Source organism: Grus americana, chromosome 10 (assembly GCF_028858705.1).
Source record: "Grus americana isolate bGruAme1 chromosome 10, bGruAme1.mat, whole genome shotgun sequence".
Taxonomy (NCBI): Eukaryota; Metazoa; Chordata; class Aves; order Gruiformes; family Gruidae; genus Grus; species Grus americana.
The window spans coordinates 9,278,102-9,304,237 of record NC_072861.1 but is presented as its reverse complement, the minus strand read 5'-3'; the positions used below and the strand labels follow the sequence as shown (position 1 = coordinate 9,304,237).

General features: G+C 37.0%; 1 protein-coding gene across 16 annotated transcripts in view; it reads left to right on the top strand.

Moving 5' to 3' along the window:
* TCF12 (transcription factor 12) overlaps positions 1-26,136 on the top strand; it is a 173,614-nt gene that overhangs the window by 392 nt on the left and 147,086 nt on the right. For 11 of the 16 annotated variants that reach the window (XM_054836451.1, XM_054836446.1, XM_054836455.1 and 8 more), the window contains exons 2-3: positions 1,104-1,195; positions 1,995-2,067. In XM_054836451.1, the coding sequence (XP_054692426.1) occupies positions 1,121-1,195; positions 1,995-2,067 (148 nt within the window). In that variant the 5' untranslated portion in view covers positions 1,104-1,120. The other 5 variants (XM_054836444.1, XM_054836443.1, XM_054836441.1 and 2 more) reach the window with 5 other exon arrangements.

The following is a 26,136-nucleotide window of genomic DNA, read 5'->3' as shown; positions in this document are numbered from 1 at the left end:
GGGGGCTGCCCGGGGGCCGCCGCGGGGGCGGCGGGGAGGCCGCGGAGGAGGAGGAGGCGCCGCTGAGGAACCCGAGGGGCGGCAGCCGGGGCCGGCCGCCCGGGCGTGCGTGCGGGGGTCTCCGCCGGCGGCGCGGCGGGCCGTGGACCTCGGGCGGGCGGCGGCGCCCGGCCCCGGTCAGGAGCGAGTCCCCGCGGGCTGCGTTCGGAGAGCGCGTTACCAGCCGCGCGGCTCCCAGCGCTCATAAAGGATCGCGGCGGCCGCATCCCGGCCCCGGCGCGCCGGGCGGCTCCGAAACTTGGAGGGGAGCGGGGCTGCGGCAGCGCCCCCGCCGCTCCCCCACGGCGCCCGCCGGGCACAAGGGAAGGCGCGGACCCCACCGCCCCTCCTTCCCGCCCCCACACCCCCCGCCGCGCGCGCGCACTCCCCCCCGCCGCGCGCGCATTCCACACACTCCCCCCCCCCCCCCCATCCTCCGCCCGCCCGGTGGCGGCGCGCGCGCCCGGCCCCGCGCCGCGTGTGCGCGTGCGGTGCGCGGGGGCGGCTCCCGCCCCGTCGCGGTCCCGAGCGCGGAGCGACGATCGCGGCCCGCGGGCGGGTGGGTGGATGAGGAGAGCCGCCGCCGGGGAAGGCGGGCGGCCGACCGAGCGGCGATAATGCCGGGGCAGAGACGGCTCTGCTGAGGCGCGTCCAGCCCCGCTTGTCAGCCCCATTGTTGCAGAGGCAGCGAGTCACTTAATCTCTCGCTAATTCTCCGGACTTCGCTGGGCCGCGGCTGTTTATTTGCTTTCGCTTGCCTGGGGGGGACCTAATTCCTGGCGGCGGCCCCGCCGCGGCGTCTGCGCCTTGCTCGAGGTGGGGGAGAAGCGGAATGGAGGAGAAAAGGGAGCCTGAGGAAACTTAAGGAGAGTTGGTTAGTTTGGGGAAGCGGCTGCTGCCGATTTCGTCGGTCCGCCCGGTAAAGAGGGGCTCCCCGGGATTCCCCCGCCTCAGGGGTGCAGGTACCAGAGGCCCTTCCTGGCCGAGGGCCGGTCTCCCAGTGTCGGGGCTGGGCACCAGCCCGGCGGGGAAGTACTGCCTGTGCCTCTCTCCCTGTGCCCTAGAAGGTGAGCGGAGGAAGATGAATTCCCAGCAGCAGAGGATGGCCGCTATAGGAACCGACAAGGAACTGAGCGACTTGCTGGACTTCAGTGCGGTAGGATATTCTCCGAGGTCTTCGCGTGACTTCTGCGTGGTAAAGCGAACTGAGGAGTAGGGGCAGCAGCGTGCAGGGCTCGGCTGGGTCCGTCTCAGCCAAGTTGGACACCTGAACTTTGATGTAATGTCTAGACTTCCAGATTTAATACTGTAATACCAGCTGGGTCAATTGGTTTAACTGGTTAAAATCAGGCTGACCCAGTGATGGCATAATCTAGTAATTCACGTTTGTTAAGCTGGTGTGTGGCACTGCTACTTTGGCTTTTTTTTTTTTAACACACTGAAAGAAAATTTAATACTCGTAAATAACAGAGGTTACTCATTGACAGTTTGTACAGTAATTTTGGCTTAGAAAATTATAGGTGTTTACTGTGTGATACTTTTAATAGATTTCAAAAATGTACTTGTTTATAAACATAATAGAAAACTACTGCCTCTCAAAAGCTGTCTTTATTCAGTGACTTTAAACTCACAGATCAGAAAGAAATATATTTCGAGTAGTAAAATTTAAGATATATTAATATTTTAAATTGCTATAGTAGCCGGTATCCTTTTATTTTTTAAAGTTGTTTCTGCTCATTTAGAAAAGAGATTTTAGTGGTATTAATAAATTGTAAGGAGTACTTTAGCTTATTGGTTTTATAGGTCTAAACACGAATCTTGCAACATTCTGTTTATTTTCTAACAGAAAAATGAATCAAATAATTTTTTCCTATTAACTTTTTAAAGTTTACATTAATAATATCGCAGAGTTTCAAAGCCAATTTAAAAGCATCTTTTTTTTTCTTGTTTTGCAGATGTTTTCCCCACCTGTTAACAGTGGGAAAACCAGACCAACTACGCTAGGAAGCAGCCAGTTCAGTGGATCAGGTAGGATATGTAAAGTTCATGTAACTAGTTCTTGATGTTTTAGCTTAGTCTTCGTGTGCTCGATGTATGGTAATCTTTCATTCTCATAATAGAATTAAGATTAAATAGAGATGTGCTGTTTTGATGTTTTGATGTGACTTTGTAACACATTCTGTTAACTTTAAGCACAGTTTTCCGCTATGTGCCTTAGACTACTCGTCCCAATACAGTGAAGCATTATGTATCTCTAGTTGTACTGATATGCAAGTTGTCTGTTTATCTGTTTTGTTAAAAATGAATGGCTACTTTGTTTTTGTTTGATAAAATCAAACCTACCTGTTCAATTTAAGGATTTCCTAGCCGCTGTATGAAAGAGAAAAACAAGTAAAATGCCAAATAATGAAATACTTCTGACTCAAGGATATATTTTAAAATGCAGTTCTTAAGGAAAATGTAAGGCTAATACAGTTTTCTAGTACTGTGTAGTTGTCAAAGTCTTGACAAATAGAATTCTCTCATGTTGAACCTTTATCAGTGCATCTGGAAAACAAGTAAATGTACTTATATGTTGCATGTATTTTGTGGCTTCAGTGTCTTTTGAGGTCCACCTAATGGCTGTTTTCAGAGACTTTTAAGCTGTTCCTGTAATAGGAAATCAGTGAAATTTTTTTAATGGATACTTTGTATCATTCTTGTAAAGGGTATATTTATTACTACTTACAAAAGAGAAACTAAAGTAACTTTTTGATAATGTGTTTTGTTCTTTTTTATGTATGATTATTTTCTGTGAATACAATGAAGTGATATTTTTGTATTTATGAATACACCAAAGTGAGATTTGTGTTTTTAGTTAAGGTTAAAGAAAATAAATTTTTAGAATGCCAGTAGAGGAGTTAAGTAGTTGCTTGAAATTGTGCAGTAACATTGCCCGTTTGCCTCTTACATTTTCAGAGCCGTTACTTTGAGAGTCAAAGTGACACCTTGCATTTTAGTGACACTTTAGAGTTTTTGTTTTTAAAAGCATCTTAAAACTTCTGAATTGTATAATTTTGCAAGCTCCTCAGAGGCTATCTCCCACATTTAATTTAATGTAAATGCGTAGCAAATGTTGTAATTGTAACATACTTGGAAAAGCATTTTACTTTTTCTCTCCTAAAATATAGAAGTGGTTTTGTCTTGATCTTTGAAAGTACATCAAGTTTAATTATTGGCAATAGTAAGACAGGAAATCCATACACAATGGAGGTTTTTTTTTTCTTTAAGTACAAATATTCAAGGCAGTCGTTTCTCAAAAGCTTTTTTTTTAAAGACATTCAGGCAGCTAAAACTTATTGTGGAGAGCACAACCGAAGCATTTTGTCCCCTTTTCCCCTTGCTTTTCTTGAACGAGTAGAATAACTTTCTGTTGAATAATAAAGCTTTCGTTTTTAGTTTAGCTTTTACATCAGTCTTAGGTAATGCAGCTTGCCCTGTTTGTAGGTAAGGTTTCCCCTTCTTTCCTTGGATGGCTCAGAAAAAGAGAGAATGCCAGAATACTTAGCTTTTTGGGAGAAACAGTGTTAATGATTCCTTGAATTTCTTTACCAATATGGTGTATCCTCACTTTGATACCAATTGTGAGCAATACACTGCAGCTGGCAAACAAGCTACAGCCTCAGCTGAATTCCCCTTGGAAAAGGTAATGGTGTATAGTTGTGGGTTTTAATTCAAAACATGTCTAGTTGTAGAGATTTACTGGTTAGTGGGATTATAAGCCCTAATTCTTGTAATGTTACAACCTAAGACTTGACCTAGGGGGATTACTCTGCAGGAGTGAGGTGACAAACTTCTATATTAGTTGTGTTCTGAGTCAGTGTTGAGTGTTGTAGAAAGACTATGTTTAGATCATTGACGAGGTATAGGCATTTAATTTCCAGTGCTCTGATTTAATTGTGATCTTGCTTTAATTTTAAGTGTTCTGTAACTTCTAGGACAATGTTTGAAAACTTTTTTTTTTCTGCTAGAGACTACTTTTTAGAGAGAAACGTGAAAGGAGGAGGTATTTATTCCTTTGAGCTATCTAGTACTGAAAAGCATAGTATGCACAGATTCCTAAAAAGTACTTTTAAATTCTTTTCTTTGAATACAGAATGATGCTAGCTCTTACAGAGACTTTCTGTGATTTTGATGGCAATTACAGAAGTGAAACTTGATTCAGTATCATTCCCATTAAATCAGTTTTATTCTTCTGATGTCTTTACAAGCAGACTAAAGGAAAGTGTTTTCCTTAGTTGAAATAAGAATGTGTTTATTGTTTGCTATTAGAGCCTCCTTTTTGTCGTTTAAACTTAAAATAAACAAATCTGAAAACACCTTCCCTGCCCCCCCTCAACGTATCAGTGATTCCAGATGCAGCCTAATGGCCCCCATTAAGTAGGTGAAAATCAATTGCTTGTCTGCATAGCTCTTAAGACTGGGAAATCTGATTTAGAAGGAAGGAATGCTCATGATGTGTTTTCCTTGCCACCCCCCACCCCACCCCCAGGTCCCCAGTTTAAAAGGACAAATTAGTTGCTGTTCAAGAAGGGTTAAGTTCTGTTTGGTTTTCACGTGTGGCTTTGTGAAGTATTGGAAATACTAGGGTGTATGTTATTAATTCTGATGTAACAAGCTTGATCTGGTATAATTCTGCAGTATTTCTGTTGATTATGCTGTAAAAATATATGCGTGACTGGGTTCCATAAATGAAACAGCTAATATGATTGATATCTATAATTTGTAAGAAAATACTGCCGTGGATTAACATAGGAATATTGTGGTTTGATTAAAAGATAGCTAAAGTCTGGTGTTGGGGCAGGCTTGCTTTCTACAGGTCAATCAGTTATGAATGAAAGCTGCGGATGAAATAAGTGAACTAATCTGATATATCATAGTATCTTATGACAGTAAGTCGTGTAAGCTGCTGATAAAGTCAAATAACTTGGTCAGACTACTGGTGAAAATAAACATATTGGAAAAGTAACCTGATATCAGTGAGTTAAGCCACAAAATACTCCTTGTCATACCTGTTGTAATTACCTCTAGTTTAAAACAACTTCTGATTCTTTTCTCTTCCAAAACAAACTTGTGAAGATAAAGCCATTTCTTAGAAATCGTAGAAGGAGAAGGCAAAGGTCAGATATGTGCTCTATTGGGCTTTTTAATCGGGCTTTTTTGCAGTTTTTATTTAAAATTATTTTTTTCTGTGTTGCTACTGTGGTTAATAGTGTTTATGATTTACAGTGAAATTTTGCTTTGTTTTGCTTTGGTCAAAATCACAAAATGTATGCCAGTACAAACCTGGATGGTTACTCATTTTGCCCACTGCCCTTTATTTATAACAGTAACTCCATTAAAATCCAGTCACAATGTTCAGGTGCCTGCCATAGGCAATAATAGTGCAGTTTCCCAGTAGGTTTGATCTCAATTTCAATTTTTCCTGTGACCGAAGTTTTTTAATCTCAGGTGTGGTACCCTAAAATAACACACACACCCCCTTTTTTTTTCTTTTTTGCAAAGAACTTCTTAGATGTTAAAGAAGAATATATCTGAGACAATTTTTTCCTATGTGGCCTGCTATCTTCTTCAGTTTTTGTAGCCTCCTCATCGCACTAATAGCATTATTTTTGCATGTGGCTGTGCATGTTCACATGCGAGGTATCAGTCAAAAAGCTGAAGATAATGTGTTTGTCTAACAGAAAACAAAGTGGTAAGAGTTTATAGTAAGAGGTACAGTTCAAGAGTTAAGTTGTCTAAATATGATACTTCTCTTGCCTGTAAGATTCTTCTGAAGCTCATGAAAAATGAGTGCATGCATTTGTGTGTGGACAGCACTGGGCACAAATCTTGTGTGTACCCAGCTATTCTTCCTACTAGACCTATATGCAAAAAAACTTACGAATGTTTAGCTACCTGTTTGTGTCAGTTTGGTCCCCTTTCATGCAAATTTAGGAGGCTGCCCTTTCCACTTCTCTCTACTAATGTACTGAGTTTGTAAGGAATGGATTGGGATAGGCCGCTAATTAGTGGCTTGATGCAAAGAACATTTAAGTTGATAGCCTGCCATTAACCTGAGTGTCCCTAAATTAGGACCATGTGTCTGGACACAATGAGACTGGACACAATGGCAATTCTTTAGCAAGTCTATTAAGTTACCAACAGTGTTTCCAAAATTAGCAAAATGTTACTGATTGCTGTTTGTTAGTCCTGTAAACTCTTATTTCCTTTTTAGTTTTGCATCAGCAGTTCCTTGTAAAACAAACAAAACCCCCAAAAACCTGGATGGACAATGGTGTAAATGCTGTGTTCATTAATCTACAGCAAGTGTTGAAAAGAAAAGGAACTCTTAACTCTGACAACCAAATCACAACCTTGGAGCAAACTGCAGAAAGATGAGACTTTTTATGCATGCAAATTAGTGCTCCTAACCTTTCAAAATACATTATTTTTTTTCTTTTTATCAGAACTGTGATTCCAAAGAAGAATCAATTCTCTGATATAATTCTATGTGTGTTTCAGGTGGAGTCTCACATTGAGGTGTAGGAAATTCCGAGTGCCTGCTTTTAATCCCTGAATTAAGGAGCTCATGAGCGGTCTCGTGTAGTCACATAGTCTGGTCCTACAATGTGTTATGTCATGACAGACTTTTTTTAAATGAAAAAAAAAAAGTGGAAGGCCTATATTTCAGGAATTTGATCCATATATCTGGTTTTGTTATCCGAAACATGTTATCATCCTGTGTGTTTTTGTTTGCTGTTCAAAAGAAAAGTTTGTGTGTTAAATGCCAGAAATCCAGAGTGGCCTGTTAAAATAAACATGAGGTCATGCAGCTATATGGCTTTTTTATTATTTTTAATATCTAGTTTGTCCTCTAGCTCCATTAAAAGTGAACCAGCAGACCTGGTAACCTGATATTTCATCTTGGGTCTGAGGAGTTCTAAATACTGTCCTCTTCCAAAGTGCCTGGGAAGAGTTGTAGAAGCCTTGTGCTTGAAAGCAGAAGAGTATCTGCAGCTTCTTTCCCCTCAGGTTGTGGGTAGAGGAGACCCATGAATTATCCTTCAAATGGACCAAATGCAAGTGAGAGGAGGATTTCAGTCTGGATCCCTCACCTACTGCATTTAGAAACCTAGGAGGGTGGTGCAGTGCTAGTAAATATGTGATTGCCTCTTGCCTGTTGGCAGCCTCTGTCTCACTACTGCTGTCTCTTTTCTTCCTCCCCTTCCCTTGCCTTTGGAAAGATAAATTATCAGATGCCTAACTCCGTGAACAGTGTTGAAAAGTACAGCATATAAAAGGGCTAAGTAACTGCTTCCATATTGCTGTTTAAGAAAGAGGAGGGGAAAAAAGATGTTGGACAATTGGAGGGAACTGATAACTGTCTCACAAAGCAAGGAAGATCTTTGCAATGTTATTTCTGGGTGGTTTCAGAAGGTCTGGGGTCACAGCAGTGCCTTGTCCTTCCCTGATGTGGAACTACCCACGATAGGGCACCTCCCACCATCACCCTCCATCCCAGGCAATAGCTCTTTGATCTGCCAAATTTGTCTGATCTACTCTAAGCAATGAAGAGCATCCACATGCTTTGGAGAGTGGTCTTAATGGCATGTGGGAAGGAATAAGATTTGAAATTGCCTGTTGCTGTATTTTTGGATTTACCCAGAGAGCAGTTGTGATATAAATGTAAACACAAGGACAAAAGCTTTGGGTGAAGTGGAGGAAGAATACTGAAAAGAGACTGAGAAGAAATTGCATGTTATCTGAGGAATTGCTTTTTTTTTTTTAAAGAGAAGTATAAATGAGATTCTTACGTATTTGTGTGTTCTTTAATGTCAGCTGAACTTGTACTCAGTCCCTTAAGTACTGTAGAACTTTTATTATATGTCTATAGCTTTTGCTAAGATTTGGGGTTTTTTGGTTTGTTTGTGGTCTTTTTTTTTTGGTCTTTGGACAGGGATTTCATGTTAAAAGCTTTTCATTCATATATACATGCCAAAGTTCCCTCCTCCCCTTCCCCCACTTCTTTCCAGCTGTTGCACAAAGAAGACTTAACCCCTTAGTCATTTTGCTATCAAGTTGGCATGGCAGCTGTTTGTCTTGGAATTCTACTTTATCTGTAGTTGAGCCTGTAGATATTGTTATATGAATTTCTGTTAGTCTGCTATGTACTATACTGTAAACTTGGTAAATGTATTTTCTTTAAGTTGCTAAAGTATAGTGTAATTTTTCATGGTTGCAAATCATGTGTATTTATGAACAGAAGGATGTTTAAGGCACTAATGTAATACCATATTACTTAGTAAGATTGGAGTTTGTGGAGACAATTTTTAAAATTGAAAGATGTGCATAGACTTGGGTAGTTTACTAGACCTCTTAAGCTTACTTCTCTTGACTGTGGAGGTGCAGGGGAGGGTTTTTTTGGTACTCTGATGTTGAAGGATTATGTTCTGGGGAATAGCATTGAACATTTCTAGAAGCTTTATAAAATTTCTTAAATTACCTATAGAGCCAGATGTGATCTAAAATAAAAAGTCTTTTATCAAATTTCCTTCAAAATAAATATTAGTTTATCATTTTGGAAATTCAGTTTCAATAAATGACTTAATTGAATAAAGTACGTTTTCCAGAAAGTTTTTTTAGAGGCATTGTCTAAATTAATACGTTTGTACTTCTTCAGAAGGATATAGCAAAACTTGATTAGTTTTGTGTGTTTTCCCCATGAAGAAGTCACTAAACTTAAACAGTAAATAAAGAAATAAGAAAAGTCACTATTTTCTTCTGCATGTGAATTATTTGATGGAGATTAACTCATAACTAGCTTTAAATTATGTATACATCTTAATCACTTTTTCGGTTATTAAGCATTGTAAGAAAAGTGGGGAAAGTATTATGTCAGTGCATAATTATAATTCTAAGGACATGAAACGTATTTTTAATTTCTATTTTTTTCTGTCTTAACTAGCCACTCCTTCAATTTGTTGTGTTTTTTATTAATATGAAAGTCTAGAAGTCCCCAGTTCTATTGTATACCTCAACCTGATGATTTGGAAGTACTTGTGGACTTTTTAAATATCATAATCCATTATTTACTAGTGGCTGTAGGGGCAAGGGTTTTTTTTCTGAGTCTAAAATGAGATAATGATAATTTTTTTTTAATGTCTTGAATGAATGCCTTGTTTTTTTCATTTGTAAAACAAAGCTGTGTTTGTAAACACAACATTCAAAAACATAAAGGGCATACTTTTGTTTTTTTGGTGAAGATGTTAACTGAATACCAAGAATGATCAGAAAGAGCAGCTTTTGTTATATTTAATAATATCTCACTGTCTTCAGAGGATAATCAGGCTAAAATGTACCCGATCAATCTTTAGGACTTTGTTAGATTCTTCTTGTATGCTAGGGATGTGATTTTTAATTTTTTTTTTTTAAAGAAGGAGCTGAAATTGCTTTAAATGAAATAGATTTCATGTTCTTACTGATGTAATGCAAAAAAAATCTTGCTTGATTGCATCAAAATAATTGTTGCTGGTGTTTTAAAGAAGTATTTGGAATAGGGGATGGAAGAGGAAGAGACGTGATAAAAAGGGTTTACTTTACAGCCCTGTTAGTAGGGTAATGCTCTCTAGGAATGCTAGTAAAACCTTAGCATAAAACTAAGTAAGGTTTGTCTTGAACAGGGAAGTTGTACACTTCCATATTAGTGCTATGGAAAAATTCAAAAGCTGCTCATACTATAGAATTGTATTTGAAAAAAGAAGGTAAAAAGTATGTATTTCTGATATTACACACAATTTCTCTTTACTGGTGAGTGGAAAATAGGTAGATTTTTTTTTTTACGTATAGCTGATGGTTTTGAATTAATAAATTTTTTTTCTGAAGTAAATCTTGTTTATTGCAGTGGACCTGATTTCTTGCTCCTGAAATTCTGCAGAGATTGCCTATATTGTTTTTTGTAAGCATGTGAGACATTTATGTTTTGCTTTTCAAGTCTGCTTTTTTTGGTATTGCAGACTCATTTTTTCTGTACCAGTTGTAGCTGCAGAAATAGTGGTATCTCCTGTGTCTTTATCAGGTTGTTAGTTACGTGGAGTTCTAGTAATAAGTTCAACTGCTTGCTTTCGCTGTTCTACTTTCCTTTGCATGAACAAAACCGCAGGAAACGTTTTGTTTGTGCCTTGTCTCTGGAAGAGCTCTTTGCAGCTGATGAAGCATTGGTAACATGGCAAAATTTAAGTTAATCTGGATTGGAGTTTTTTACAGAAGTGTATTGAGCCTTAATTTGTCAAAATTACATTTTAGACAGTGTATTTTTTCCCTTGTTAAATACAAAGATGAATAGGCAGAACTAGTTGTTAGAAAAACATACCTAGCAAAACAAAATCCAAATTGGGTCATTTCTAGTTGTGTACATTTTGCGCGTAACATACCAATGAATATCAGACCATGAATGTGCATGTTCTGCGTGTTAAATGAAATCGAGTTTAAACCAAAGTTTACCCTTAATTCAATATAAACAAAAACTTGGTCTGTAGCATTACCCTGTTGTCTGTATTTATTCTTTTCAGAGTATGACCAAAATATATTGTTGATTTTAATATGCATATCATTTTATTTGGAGAGTGAATTGATTTATAGTATTCCCTTCTTCCATGTTCAGGTATTACAGACAAAATCTTTAGTGCATTGAATAGTTCCAACTCTTACCTAAAATAAAAACTGAATGCATATTGGTGGTTTTTGTATGTACTATCTTCATTTTTAACATCTATCTAAAAGGCCAAAATAAACTGGTTTTTTTACTTGATTCAAAGCTATAAGGGAACCAGACAGAAGATTTAGCAAAACATAAAACTTATTGAGTGCGATTCATACCTATTAGCATATAATGTGTGAGAAAAAAGTAGAGTTTAATTTAAATTAACATTGCTTTGCAAACTTGGTTTCTCTAGCTCTCTTGGAAAACATGTTTAAAACCTAAAAGATGTAGATAAATCCATGATAAAGTAATTGAATTTTGCATGCTGCAAGGATGTCTTGTAACCAAGTATCTCTTGAATTTTCTACTGTGTTGCATTATTGTTAGTAGGATGCCGTGGAGATAAGTATACTTTCAGAAAATCCAAAAGTGTATTTAGTCTTCTGTAGGAGAATGGAATTCACTGTTTATATTTTTATTTTTTGTTTATTTGAGTGCAAGATACTATTGTCTTGGGTGTTATCCCAAGAGCTATTGTGGCCACTCTCTGAAATTATTAAACCAGACAGCTTTGCTTGTAGGACAAACATTTTTTTATATTGTGATGTTTTGATGATTTTCAATGCGACACCTATCCTGTTCCAGTTTCTTTATGCAGCAACTTCATGAGTCATAATCCTTGCAAAAGAACACAGCTTAAAATAATCACTGATTGTTTCTTTGCAATTCTATTCACTGCCCACTGCAGATAAACAAGAGCAGAAATGACAATATCATTTAATCCTTTAATGTTTGCTTTTGACGTGCAAAACATTCTCTTGTAATAGAGAAGTAATCCATAAGGAGAGTAGCTGCTCTTTCATCTTCCTGAATGCTAAATGAAGCCAAGGCTTTTATGAAGAGATGGTGATTTAATGAAGATGACCGAGTTTTGGAGTAATGAAAAGCTTTTGTATATTTCTAAAAAAGATGTGTGGTGCTTACTACTGCAGAGTTCAAATGGCTGTGTTTTGTAGTATGTCTTAGCAAGATTAGTGCTTGTGATGCTTAGATGCAAGGTGATTGAATGGTACAGTAAATCAGAATTTTTCCCTTCTTTTGATTTTATAAAAGAAATGCACATCTCTTCCACTTTATGTGTATAAATGCATGTAATGTCTGACATGTGTTCTCTGCTCTGTGTAATGCTTTTATTTTGGTAACCTTGAAAATATCTCTGATATCATATTCCCTTGCCAGAGGACAGTAATAAGCACACAAAAATGGAGCATGAACTTTGTCAATATTACTTTTGACAGGAACATCTCAATTAGATATTTTTCTTGCAAATACTCCTAAGATGCTGAATTTAAAAAGCTCCTCAACTAAAAAAAAAAACAACAAAACAAACCAACCCCAGAAACCCAACCAAACCCAAACAAAAAAAACCCCAAACCCCAATAAAACCCCAAACAAACCAAAACCACCATCTTTTTTCCCTTTCAGTTGTTCATTTCATTACTTAATTTGGAATATTTTTTTCAATGATCTGTAATATTACTACTTGCAAAGCAAGCTAGATAATGCCTGATACTTCAAAAAGCAGCAGAGAGGTTTTAAAGGATGGGAGACCATATCCTTTCCAGAACATACGCACCCAGCAGTCTTTAAGGCCTTCATGAATCAGCAAAAGGGCCTTTTATTTTTCTACCTTTGGTAAGTCAACCTCTTTAACTGTTATAGAAGTTGACTACTTCCCACTTTAATTTCATCTTTTTTCTTCCACCAAGATTTTAAAGAAGGTTGTTATTCTTTATGAAAAGTTTCTGTTTGTATGTTAGTCTTCAGTGTATGAGCCCTGTATTGTACAACCAGACATAATCTTAAAGGTTGCTAAACTATTTTAGGGTTGTCAGGAAGGTAAAGAATGCAACCATGTTGTTACAGGAAAGATATATCTGACTGTTTGGGGTGAATGAACTTAGGTGAACAACAGCAGGCTGGTTTTTGTCTACTTTTTTTGAAAACTCTCATGTAATAAAAGTGCAGAAATGGATATGTAACCTAAATTTCAATCTTATCCTTTTTAATGGCTTGAATTACTGGCTAGTCCCTATGTAGTAATATACAAACTCTTATAAGGGTGATATATATGGCATGGATGCTTAAAACTTTACGTGTTAGGTGAATAAATTTCAAGACATGTCAAGTCTGTGCATCTGTGAATACATTTCTGGGTAGAAGGTGAAGCACTATAAGTGATTGTTTGCTTTTTTTTTTTGAGTGATGCAGTAAAACCAGAGTTTATATTTATGCATGTCCATTATACTCATTAAACCTGCTTTATTTTCAAGATACTTGTTGAGTACTGAATAACAGCTTCAATCATCTGCTTATTTACTATGTACTAACACTTCTTTTCCTTTTCCCCCATCCTGTTAGGGGAAATTGGGTTCAGAGAAGAGGTAAATGCCTGCATATGGGGGATGCTGTGTAATGCAATTTGTTCTATGCTAGTGGTTATATTCCTTCTGGCCTTTGAATAGTCTATATTGGTTTTATAAAGTGAATGGTATCTTTTCTCCTAGATGCAGCTGTTTATTTGTAGATAACCTAAGTGCCCTGTGAACTATTATAAAAAAAACCTGGTTTGTACCTTATATTTCTGCAAGTGAAAACTGGTGTGTATATGACAGCGTGACTTGCGCTGCAGCGAGGAATCAGTCTGAGTTTGGCCATCTCTCATGTATGTGTCATAGGTTGTCTCCGAATTGGATACTGGAGAACATGCTGTTGCCATAGCAATGAAAGTCCTTTTGAAGGCAGGATTCTTGGCAAAGCTGTTGCATCTCCTGAAGTGCTTGGTGCATTGATCTGAAAGTACCTTGTCAGTATTAGCACATTGCTGTAGTGAAAAGAGCGGGAAGTGTAGATTTCTTTAAAATACATGATCATCATTTTTTTCACAGCTAATTGTTGGTTGAACCCCCTGTTCATAAAGCTACAGCTTTTTAAAATCATAAGCTGGGAACAATTCTTATTTGACATACTTAGCTGGAATGCATATATAGATTGAGCTGTCATAACAGCTAACTAGTGTTTATTGCAAAAGTATCACTGTGTGACTTTCATAGTTTTCTGCAGCACTTGTCACTTTTAGTACTTCGAAAATATATTTTTAGAGAGTTTCCTCCATGATTTTGGTTACCACAAAACAGTTGTGAAAACACACTACTTTATTCATAATGCTTTTCAAATTGATGTTTTCCTTTTTTCTAAGTGAAATATTTGCCTTGCTCCCATATTATTTATATTACAGAAGCCTAAATGTGGCACTTCTGGAGTTGTATAGTTCTGTATTTATTTGCAAAATATGCCTTACTTAGGATCCCTTTTTCAGCAAACATGGATAGATCTTTGCATATAAATAGTTCCTCCTCTGAGTGTGGTTTTGTTATCAAATTAAGCAAAGACTGTCAATTTCTTGTCTCATCAGGTATATAATTTTTTTTGATAAGCGAGGTTTTCTTTCCCAAAATGAAGTGTTGGAGCTCAGAGGCAACTTGTATAGCACAAGTACTCTAGACAGCAGTAACATCCATTTCTACATGTGCTGTGAGGATGGAGTTGAATAATTTTTTCCTTATTTAAAAAGATCAAACAATTTTTAAACTGAGGAATATAAAGAAAAAGTGAAAACTTTTCTAAGTCTCCAGGAGACAATTAATGTGGTTAACACTGTACAGCATATTCTTTCACGTGGACTGGGATTTCCATGTTTAAGTATTCCTTTATTACTGAAAGTCTCTAGAAGAGAAGAAGTTCGAAGTTACCCTTATAGCTTGCTCCATCCTTTGCAGCTTTTTATGTAACAGTTTTTATCTTTATCGCTTTCTCTGAAAGAGTAGATATAGATGAGAATTAAGCAAACACTTCATTCTTATTTTTTCTCCTTCCAAGCGAAGTTAAGGTAGAATGAAATAATTAATACTTTACTTGTACTTGAAAATAACTTTCCGCCTTCTGTAGCAGATGTGTGCGTGTGCCATGCTAGTGATCTTCAGCTTGGGTTTTGTTTTTTAATCCCTGCCTCCTCTTGCCCCTTTGTCAGAGTGGGAAATAAGCATAACTTCAGGTTGGTGTGGCCTTGGGAAGCGTTACTGAGCTGCTGCTGTAAGCAGTACAGACAGGACTTGTTACTTAGAGTTTCTACATGTGTTGGTCTAACCTGGATAGACAAGTCCTGGTGTAAGTGACCTTGGCATAGTGACCAGATCCTGTACCAAGGAGAAGTCAGCATCGATTACACTGAGAGTCTGAACCAAGGGAATTACACGCTGCAAGGTGTCAGCTTGTTGTTGTTTTCCCTTTTTAAGCAAATTTAATGCTGCATCAGCGGGCATGTGTACTGAAGCTCTCTAGCTATCATTGGGAACAAACACAACATTAATAACCCAAGTTTCCTCCAACTATTTTGCCAGTTGGTCTCAAGTCACATTTAGGGAAAAAAGGTCTTTCATGGCTCTAAAAAAAGTTCTGTTGATGTGCCCTTTTAGCCTTTGAGTCAATTAATACTGATTGAGTAGGCATTGTGTTGGGGATCGTGGCGATAGGTTCGCTGAAATACATTGAGATAAGCTCATTGTGTTCTGAATGTGTAAGTATGTATTAATACTGGCCTGATTTTGTCAGGCTTAGCAAAGATAGCATTTAAAAATGAGTTTAGTGTGAGAAGTTAGGTATTTATCTTTTGAAATTCTAATTCTGAAAGCATTTTATACTTGGATGACTGATTCTAAAATGAAATGAGCAGCTCATGTAATTCATGTAACAAGCTTCCATCTGGAGATATGCGATACTTCTTAATATTCTCTGGTTTTGTTTCCATCTATGCTACTGTTTTATCAGATCTGTTAAATTATAGGGATATGGAATACTGAATTATGAACAAAATACAAAATTATCAAGATGTGAATTTTTTTGTCTTAATGACTTTTTAAAATGAAAATTCATCTCTAGAAATTCACTAGGAATAGCAAATTCCTAGGATCTATTATTACTCACTTGATACTTAGTGCTGTTATTTTTGTAATTTAAATAAGCTAAAGCAGGCATTAATATCTCCACCAAAAACTTTCGCCAAGATTGTATTGTTGCATAATGAAGAAAGGATAGATAATCTTGAGTTTTAAAGGACATAGCTAAGAGGCAAAATTTCTGTTCATATCTTGCTGCATAGTTCCTATGTCCCTTTGAAGAACTACCTTCTTTTTTTTTTCTTCACCCCCCGCCCCCCATTTTCTGGTTCCCTTAGATGTAAAATGAGGGCTAGTGTTCACACTGTAGAAGAGACAGTAAGTGCTTTTTAACGTCCTCAGTTCAGGGAAATAGTGGACTTCAAATGGGTTAATAGGAATAACTTTATGTGACCTGAGCAGAGTTAAATTAATTTGCACGTATTTTTGGTGTTAATATCCATTCCAGCCTTTTGTAATTTCTATGTTTCTGCTTATTTAATTCAATCTTTTACTTACATTGATAAAGTTTTTGGGGTTTTCTTTTTCAATTCGGTTCTTATAGTATCTACTATACAGCTTTTAAAATGTAAGCGCTGTTATTTAAAAATGTGGAAATGCAAATTTCAGTATAGGACTCATAGCAATGTTCTAGAAACTGTTTCAGCACACCTTCACAGATTACATATGCTTCTCATTTCTGTAAATTTTATTTGAATCTAATCCAAATAAGAAAGTGCAGATAAATATATTTGCCTAAATTTCTTCAAGGAAGAAAATTACTAGTCTAAAAAGGTTTCCTGATACATAAACAGAAAACAGCCCTGTCCATAGCTATCCTTTGTATTTAATGGATTAAATTCACTTTGACAGCTGGATATATGTACCAGTGTCTAGCCTATGGCCATGATCTAATAATCATGGATATGGTAACAAGTCGTCGAAAAAGATTTAGTAATCAAGTTTTTTTCTTTTTTTTGACAAAACCTACTCTGACTGAAAGAATAAATGAGGCTGTGTTAAATGTGACTGCATTTGCTACTATGCCTGTATTCTGAATACTTAATAAATACCCTTTGGCACGTTGTAGACACAACCTATGCTTTAACAGAGATGGAAAAGCTAATTGTGCTACAAGAGCGTGTGTTTTAAAGTTATGAAACAAATGATCATGAAGAACTTAGTTTCAAAACATTAGTTTCTCCTTCCCCTGAAGTGCTTTTTAACTTGTTTGTTTCTTCTGTCATAAAAATAGTTATATACCACTAAATAGTGCCTTTTGTGAAATACACAAGTCTTATAATTCTGCTATGTGAGGGAAAGTTTAAGAAGTACTGATGAGTAAATACATGTCAAAGAGGAAGACTTCAAGCAGTACAGATATTTTGAAAACAAATACTTTATTACATGCTAGCAGTGTGCTTTGGTCTCAATTACGTTTGACTAGTAAAACCTACACTGTATGTAAATATCCTTTAAGAGAAAAACAATGCCTTGGCCCTCAAACAATCCTTTGTTACACAAAATTAAACTAGCGTATTTTGCCAAGGTAGCATGTTATGACTGTTGTTTTATATTTGGTTCTTGCTTATGGGGGAAGAAAGCTGCCTTACATTCTATAAACCTCAATAAAATCAACAAAGTTAGGATAAAAAAAAGTGTTCCAAAAATTGTAACTTTGTTCTCTCTTCTTTTACTTTAAATAGAATTTCTGATATAGCTAGCAGGAGCAATGTTTTAGAAAACACTGAAGGAGGAGAGCGTGTGAACCAATTTAAGGAATTAAATGTTCCTTTAGGCAGGTGAATTAACCATTCACCCCAATTTGTAGGTTATATTTCAGCAACTTCTGAATGTGATACTTGTTGTGAGGCTCTTTTTTTTTTTTTTTTAGTTGTGTATACTTTCTCATCTTTTTGTAGTTCAAGTGATTTGAGGTACTTATTTGTAAACTTCACAGGAGCTTTTGTGAGAAGTAGAATGTTTGCACTGAAGCTAGTGTTTGGGGAGATGCAGAAAGCTGAGGAAATCAGGAGGTAGAAGTATCTTCCAGGGGAGCCCAGGAGATGGATCTGGTTGAAACTGTTAGTGTGGGAAGGTTATTTGCTTTTCCACAGGCCTGATGTGCAAGAAACTTTAGGGATTCTTTCCACTTTATTTGTTGTTACTGTGCAAGGCATACGTTTGATCCTCTGCTGTTTTGTTACTGTAGATGGATGTCTTCTCCAACTTGTTGTTGAAGAGTATTTGTCTGAGTTAAGTGGTACTGACACAGAATATGAAAGCAACTTTCATGTTTATTTTGGCAGGATTGTGTTATCCAGAAACTCAGAACAAAGCTTAAGACCATCAACATTTGTAAAGAGTAGTGTTCCACTTTGAAGCTGGAAATAAAGAACTGTACTACTCTGCTCTTGGCGTTCTTCATGCAGATGGCCACGTCCATTCCCATAGGCTTAACTGCTGTCCATTACCAGGTTGCTGTTACTGGTTTTGGTAGCTGGGGATGTCTTTTTGTTCTGGCCTTGATGTGGAGTACTTCTCAATTTCTGAATTAATTCTTTTTAATATGAACTTAGTTCTCAATTCCAAGGAAAAATAAAGATGGGCTGTTAAAGAATGATTGTTTTTTGTAACAGTTTGTTAGTGGTGCTGCTTCTAATAAGTAAGTATTGTTGCCATAATTAAAACTTTCTTAATATAATTGCCTTTGGATAGCAAGAAAAACAGTAAAGTTAACTTCTTTTGCACAGGGTAGATTTGAACTTGTCTGGATGTTCAGCTGATGTTTAATAATTCTTTAAATTTTATTTGGGCATTTGCATTGTCCGAGACTTGCTTTCATCCATGTTATTAATATAGTTAACTGCTTCTAGGAGCCTGTGGTTCCTCCAGGCGTTTGTACAACATGAACCAAATGAATGCCAAGTCCTGAACGCTGTATTCTGTGTTGTGTTTTTCACTTCCAGCTAATCTTTCTAACGTGTCTTGATAGACAAAATGCCCAGGGACAGTTCAGTAACTTTCTCTTTCATTGCTGTTCCTGGTGCCGTGATTTTTTTGATGCAGTGATGTCTTGCAGAAGTGATATTTTGTGTGTATGTACAATAAGGGAATACACAATACGTGGAGTGGTGTGGACATAAATGTTAAGAATGGTGACTATGTTCTGAAATATATTTTGATTCACTTTTACTGTATGTGTGTTCTTCCCGAATTGCCTCAAATGAAGATTGTCATAATCACCTTTGAGCAGTTTCAAGTCTTCTTCCTTTTAAAAATTACTCATCTTAAAGTTTCTTCTCACGTGTATATTTCTGGAAATGTCCAACTGAAAATGTAATTGGGAGGCACAGCAGTGTCTGCAGTCATCCTTGAACCAGTGACAGATTTAGTGTTTTGAGACTTTGCATTCTCATGTGGCTAGGAATAGGCTTTTAAATATGTTTTTAGCTGGCTTTTTCCTCTAAAGCCTCATGACTGATTGACTTTAAATGCAGACAGATTAAAAAAAAAAAAAGATAATTATTTGTTTCCAGCTCTTTTGGAAATGATCTTTGAAATACACACACAGTATATAGAACTAATTAGCATGCATCTGGAATTATACTATTGAGAATGATATTATTATTTTTTCTTAGGAAGTTTGTTGAACTTATTCAGATAAAATTTAACAAGATAGGGAATGGCTTCATTTCTCAGAAGTCTGATAGCTTTTCTTTGAAAATTCTGGGCACCTTTATGATGAAACGCAAATTTGGTATCAGTATCTATTGTGTGCTTTTTTCATTTTCCTTTAAAAAAAATAAAGCTTGAAATGTAAAGCATGCTTAGACTTGTGAAATACCATATTGTGTTTTGTAACAGTAGTAGTACAGTAGTACAAACTGGAAGTGAAAAAGCACTAGAGGTATCAGGTGTCTCGTTTCTGTCAGCACTGAAATACTGGCTTGCTGTCCTTGATTGTGCTCTATCACAGTACACAAATGGGCAGAGCCTGTGATGTGGGATACTGAATCTTTGTGTGGTATAATCTCATTTCTCAGGGAAAGGAATCTCTCCTCTTCCTTTATCCAAAACATTTTGAGTCTTTGTTTTGATCATTGATAAACACACTTGGAATTTCAGTGAGCATTTGCTAATTCGGTGAAATTTGTTAATTTTTGTCAACTTTGTCACTTTCCACTTACATAATTTTGAGGGCTTTTATCTTCTTTTAAGTTCTGCCAAGTAATCTAGTGTTAGTATTTCTGTTTCTACATATTTTTTTTTCCAATTTATCACAGCTTCTTAGAATACCTTATCTTTCTTAATCATTTTAGAAGCTTGCTTTTTTTTCTTGCTGGTCACTTTTACTTTGGTAGTCTTCTGACATTATTCTTAAACACTTTTTGAATTCCTTATTCTTGATAATTTTTTTCCTGACCTTAAATGAATTGATAGAGTACGTCCAGTTTGTATTTCCTTTGTTTGTTTTCCCAGACTTTAGATTTACATTTATCTCAGTTCACTAAAAGATCTAACTTTAGATTAGTGTACATGTTAGTGATATTATCTGTATGATTAAAAGTCAAGCACTTATTTATATACCTGGTTTAGTTGAGGAGTTTCATTTGCGTCATGTATAGACTGCAAAAATAGTATTAATATTGTAAAGTTCCTACAAGACTAGCAATTCTGTGTCTAATACAATACACTTAAAGTAGTGGCATTACCTTTATAGGACAGGATATTACCGTTGGAATTTGGTTTAGATGCTGGATTAACAATCCCATACTATGTATTGAAGCCGCTTGCATGCTGGCAGTTTTTATGCTTCTCTTTACACGCTAGTATCTAAATTCACATGTTCTCAGCCATTTTGGGACTATTCCTGTTTATTCTAATTATCTCTGTGCTGCAACTTTTTCCTTTGAGGGAAGGTAACCACGTGGTTTTCTGTAAAGGGTGTCACTGAACAGAAGTTATTGGCGTAATGGCTCCAATTGTGCAAATAAATCTTCTGTTGCTGTCCCACAGTGAACAAGCCTTTGCTTAAGTGGCCTGTCTGGTTTTCTTCCTGCCTGCGACTGATAGGAGTCAAGCTGGCTGAAAGCCATTTGCTTGTATGGCTAGTATTGCACAAGTGGTGGAGATTGGTTGTCTTTTACTTTCCGCAGTGAACAAATTCATTCTGCTCTTACTGCCAACCTGGTTTTGATAGCAGAAAGAGGCTGTTAGAGTTTGGCTGCTCAGAGCAAAAAAGTTCAACCAGGATGCTAAAGTTTTTTTGGGTGTGGAAACTTAGGTTGAGAAACTTTGTCATCTTCCTATCTATAACTCTATTTTAATGGCTTGGGACAATGCCAGTTATTTGGAAGTTCTTGCCTCTGACCCTTTGTGTTTGTTCAGTGGTCATTCACTCTTTTACAAGATATTTGTAGGGAAGTAGAAGTCCAAGAGAGGTTTGCTTTCGTAGCCTGTAAATTGTTCTCCGTTGCATTTTGGACATGCACATGGCCCGACACTGGTAGTGCCTTGTGGATGCCGGTGTATGTGGTAGTGTGCGAGGAGAGAGCTGGCTTGGATCTTGAAATACACTCTTCCCAGTATGCCTCTAGTGTGCCTCTTCAAGTTGGACCTCTGTTTTAATATGACTGTTAAACTATTCCCATGCTGGATACAACACATTTTGGCCTTTTTGTCTTTGGACTTTCTGTTTGGGGATTTTGATGACTTCTTTTAGCACTTGCCTCTAGTGTTCCTTAGCATTAGAGTTAGTGAAAGTAGTCCTAGGAAGGCCTTTGTGCTTGTTTGTTTCAAATAAAATTTAGTAATATTACATGTCCATAAAAAATATTTTCTGTAAAATGTGGCTGGAGCTTTACTTTAAAAGTAAATGTCATTGTAACACAGGGTGCACTGCAGCGAAGGAACTGTCTTGGTAAGCTGCACAGTAAAAGCTTGCTGGAAGTGCAAGCTGCATTTCTGTGAATGTGGCTTCCCTTTCATGTTGCCAGTGCTGACTGTGAAGGTACTTACCTGTAGTAAGTTGCTGCATATTATTAAAAAATAACAACAAACCCTTTTTCCTTATGCAACTTCTGGTTCAGCTGTATATATCTGGATGTCTGTAGTTAGATCTGCACTTTTTAGGAGTGACAAGTTGATTAAGAAGTTTGCCCTTTGGTTTTATATTGTGGCCTGTGACAAGTTGTTAGTGTTTAAGAAAAAATATCCTCTCAGAAAGGAGGTGTACTTAAAACTCTGCTTTTATTATGAAAATTATTAGAAATGGACACCGGGCTGTAGGTTTATAATCTACTGAAAGGCCTGCATGTCTTTGGAATTCAAATTAAAAGAATTAATACATTTTTTGCAGAATTGAGTTTTCCTTTTAATTGAAGAAACAGAAAAAAACCTTTTAGGTACTTCAGTTTATAGAAGGGAATTGTTTTGGGGTTTGGTTTTTTTTTTTAGTAGATGGCAGCAAGAATGGGTGGCTAGCTTGTGTAAGAGTACCCTTATTTTAGTAGTTCTCCTTCAGCACGCTATATGCATCACACATGCACAATGATCGGGTAACTCTTATAAATAAAATTGAATTTATCTGTGTATCTATGGTTTGAGATGTCATCTAGAGAAATAAAGACCTGAACGGGTGTTGACTTAATTGATTAGACAACCAGGTGTGAAGTCAAATGATGTTGGCTTTTATGTTTTCTTCTTTTTAAATATATTTTTATTTTTTTCCCTAAACCTTGGGATGATTCATGTTGAGATATTAAGGAACACAGTATTTATTGTATGCTGAAGTACAGTTGTACAATTATTTTAATGTAAATTTAGTTACTGGATCTAGCTAAGAGTAGTAAGTAGGTAGGATGTTGGTAAAACAGTGTATACACTGTTTCTTGTTGCTGCTGACAAATCTGTTTTGGAAAATTGGTGCCATTACTAGTCTAGACTATCTTCTGTAGGATTGTTTTCTTGAGGGATGCAGATGATGATGCAAGAATAGCTGTGTATGTTTGTGGTGGGCGTGGGGTTAAACGTGCTCAAAATTGCAAAGGTGATGAAATAAGACCAGATTTGCCTAATACTTACTGATTTACTGTAGTGCTTACTGCTGTGTTCTGGTAGAGGGTATGTGTGATTAGAGTGCAGGAGTGTTGGGTTTTGTTATTCCCCCCCCCTTCTTACTGCCATTACTCAATGAATTAATGGATACAGTTCTCTATTTAGTCTGCCAGTTTGATTTTCCCATAGATCATCATAATATCTCTTTTTCATTGCATTTGAGAAAAATAAACTGTTTTGTACTGAGTTAAATATGCATATATTATTACTGATTTCTTTAAGGGTACTTGACGTGTGGTTTAAATTTTACAGCCATGTGCTATTACACTGTAAAAATGCTGTCATTTTGAGAAGTGAGATTTGCAGAAAAGAATAATATTATTTACTAGATAAACTTGGTATTATCTGCCTTATAACCATTACATGGATCATAGAAACTGGAACACTACTACCCTAAAACTAGTCAGTTGAACATGGCTGGTTTATAATCAGTGTCAAATTTTCAGCTACATCAAAAATACTCCATTCTGTTGGTCTTTTAGGTACTAAGCTTTGTCACAGTGCCTTCATTATGAGCTTAGATTGGACTTCCGGATCATATGTAGTCATGAGGCTTTACATTTCATTTATAGAAAATGCTTATGAGCACCTTTTAATGTACTATAATCTTATTAAGCCAAGTTGCTGGTGTTTTGCATTAGGTTTGTTCTTTGTGTCCCTTCATGTTGAAGGATATAGTTAATCATAAATGTAGCCTTGACTATTCTTGATTAAAAAAAAAAAAGATAGCTTTAGAAGTACTTCAAATGTATACTGGTATTACGTTTGGCTATGTGCAAAAAGTAGTGCTCTGCTATGTATTTACAGTTCTTCAGCATCTGACTCTAAGTTTTATTTAGTTTTGAAATAATTATTTTGGGGAATATTTCATTTCCATCTAAAAATGTTTTATATGGTAATATCAGTGTCTGTTTTTCAAAGGTACAAAGCAAGTAGTTTGGTGATTTTCATTAGAATGCTATTCTCTTACATCCTCAAGACTTTTCTGTAAATCCTTCTTTAACAGTTCTTGACATTGCTACCTCAAGGCGTTGAGCCAGCATGTGCAGTCTCAAGTGAGCAGACCCAAGTTTGAATCCCAGACTGCTTGCTTGAGGAGGCATTTTGCTCAGGTCCTTAGGGGAATGTTGACCTTGTCTTTCTTAAAAAAGTAGCAACTGCTGGCTAACCAGGAGGGGCTTTGAGGGAATTTGGAAGAGAGTACTTTGGTCTTGGTAGGCTGTGATACAAAACATGGGGTTGAGGGCTAAAGAAGTACTTGGCTCAAAAAGTGGCTGGATAGAAAACAAATAGAAATTAAGATCCTTGGGGGAGAAGCACTGTTTTGAGCCATACCTGATGCTCTTTTATTCAGGTCTTGGAACTCATAGTGTGATTTTCCTTGGTGTACCCTGTTTCTTGTTTATTTGGATTGTGCTGCAGAACATTTGGAACACTTGTGTGCAGAAGTAGTGCCTCAAATAGGTGATGTTAATTAAAACAAAACAATGTTAACTTGATTATTTTGAAGTAAATAATTACTTTCTTATAAAGCAGCCTAATGCGGAGGGATCTCAGCAATTCTCAAAGTTGTTAACTTTTAGTTTCGTGGAATGAAAATAGACCAAGGAAGAACTCTGATTTCTATTTGCAAGGTCAGTATATAAAATGCTATTCACAGCTTTTTATCTCATTTTGTAGTTTTATGGTCTGTGTATCTAATGAAAAGTAATATATTTGGTAGGGAGCAATGAGATTTCATGCTGTTATTTCCAGGATTGCTAATACAATACAAAACCAATGTTTGTCTCTTTTGTTAGACTTACATAGACTTAATCACAGCTATTGTGCAGTTTTGAGCCGAGAGTTAAAATGCACAGGATTGTATTTAAGCAGAGTTACTTTCTCTTCATCCTTTCACAAAAAAAAAAAAAAAAAAAAAAGCGGGCTGTATAGAAAAGACAGGAAATATAATTTGTATTATATACAGGTCTAAATCAGCATTTTTTAAAATAAGCTATTGAGTTATTGAGTGTTAAATTCTAGACTGCATTTAGTAGGGTAAATTGCTTATAATTCTGGAAGCACTGATCCTGATAGGAAAGGGTGATAATTAGTTTCTAATATGGACAGAACTGCTGTTATTAGCTGTGCTCCACATGTTTGCTTCCCCTATGGCATTCCTTGGGGTGCAGCAGATGGATGAACAAGGGGCAGAGGTAATGTGTGCCATGATCGGCTGCTGCTTTTCCCTGGGGATACTTCTAGAATGCTGATGTCTCCTTTTTTCTTTTTTTCTTTCTCTTTTTCAGCAACTTTGCTGAGATGTATCAGAACTAATTTATGGCATTATTCCTTTATAATCCATTAATCCAACCATTTAATGTCATAATATGTTAATGTCTTAAACGGTGGGCTGTTGCATGTGTGCTGGTATCTTAAATCTTACAAAGTCAATATCATGCTTAAATACTTTTCTCTGTTCTGTGATGTTGTGGCATTAATAGTCTGATGTTGCCTGTTACTCTTATCTGATTTTTTTGTAACATGATCTATTCCTTTTAATTTGGAAAATGGATATTATTGTGGTACCTGGATGATAGAATGGAGCTTCCTATTTGGAAAAAAAATAGTCCTTTTTATTTAAATCTATCCAAGTAATGTCTGCTCTAATTTTCCTTTCTTTCTGCTCTTGACAAAAATGTAGGCAGAGGTGGTGTGTGAGTTTTTGGGTTTGTTTGTTTGTTTATTTTAAAAGCCAAATCTATTCAAGGTAGTAATGTAGCCCACCTTCCCTGTTTGCTGTCTGAAAAAGTAGAGTCTTGCTTAGGTAAGAACAAAAATAGGCTGACTTACCCGTATTCCAGCTAGGAGGAAGGCCAGCACTGCTGTGGTGGCATAGCTGAAGGCTCAGGGCACACAGGGGCCCTGCCTACTGGAAGTTGTTTGTGGGCCACATGCCTGCATGCTCAGAGGCAGGGCTGCTCATCTGAGAGGTTACTATGGAGTGCTGACCGAAATGATCAGGAAGAAGAGGAAAGGGCAGAGAGATGTACGTGTATGTATGTGCACATATGCTGATTATTAGAAAATACTCACTTCGATGCTTTTCAAATGTTTTCACTTTTTTTATATCTGTCTCTTATTTTTCCTTGTCCTTTACTTGTTTACTCTCCATCCCAACCCATCTTGCTCTCTGAGTCCCTAGAACTTCTCTTGCTTGTTTTGCCACCATCACGTTATTCCTACCTCCTTTTATTCTCGTTTTTATTCCAGCAGTCATTG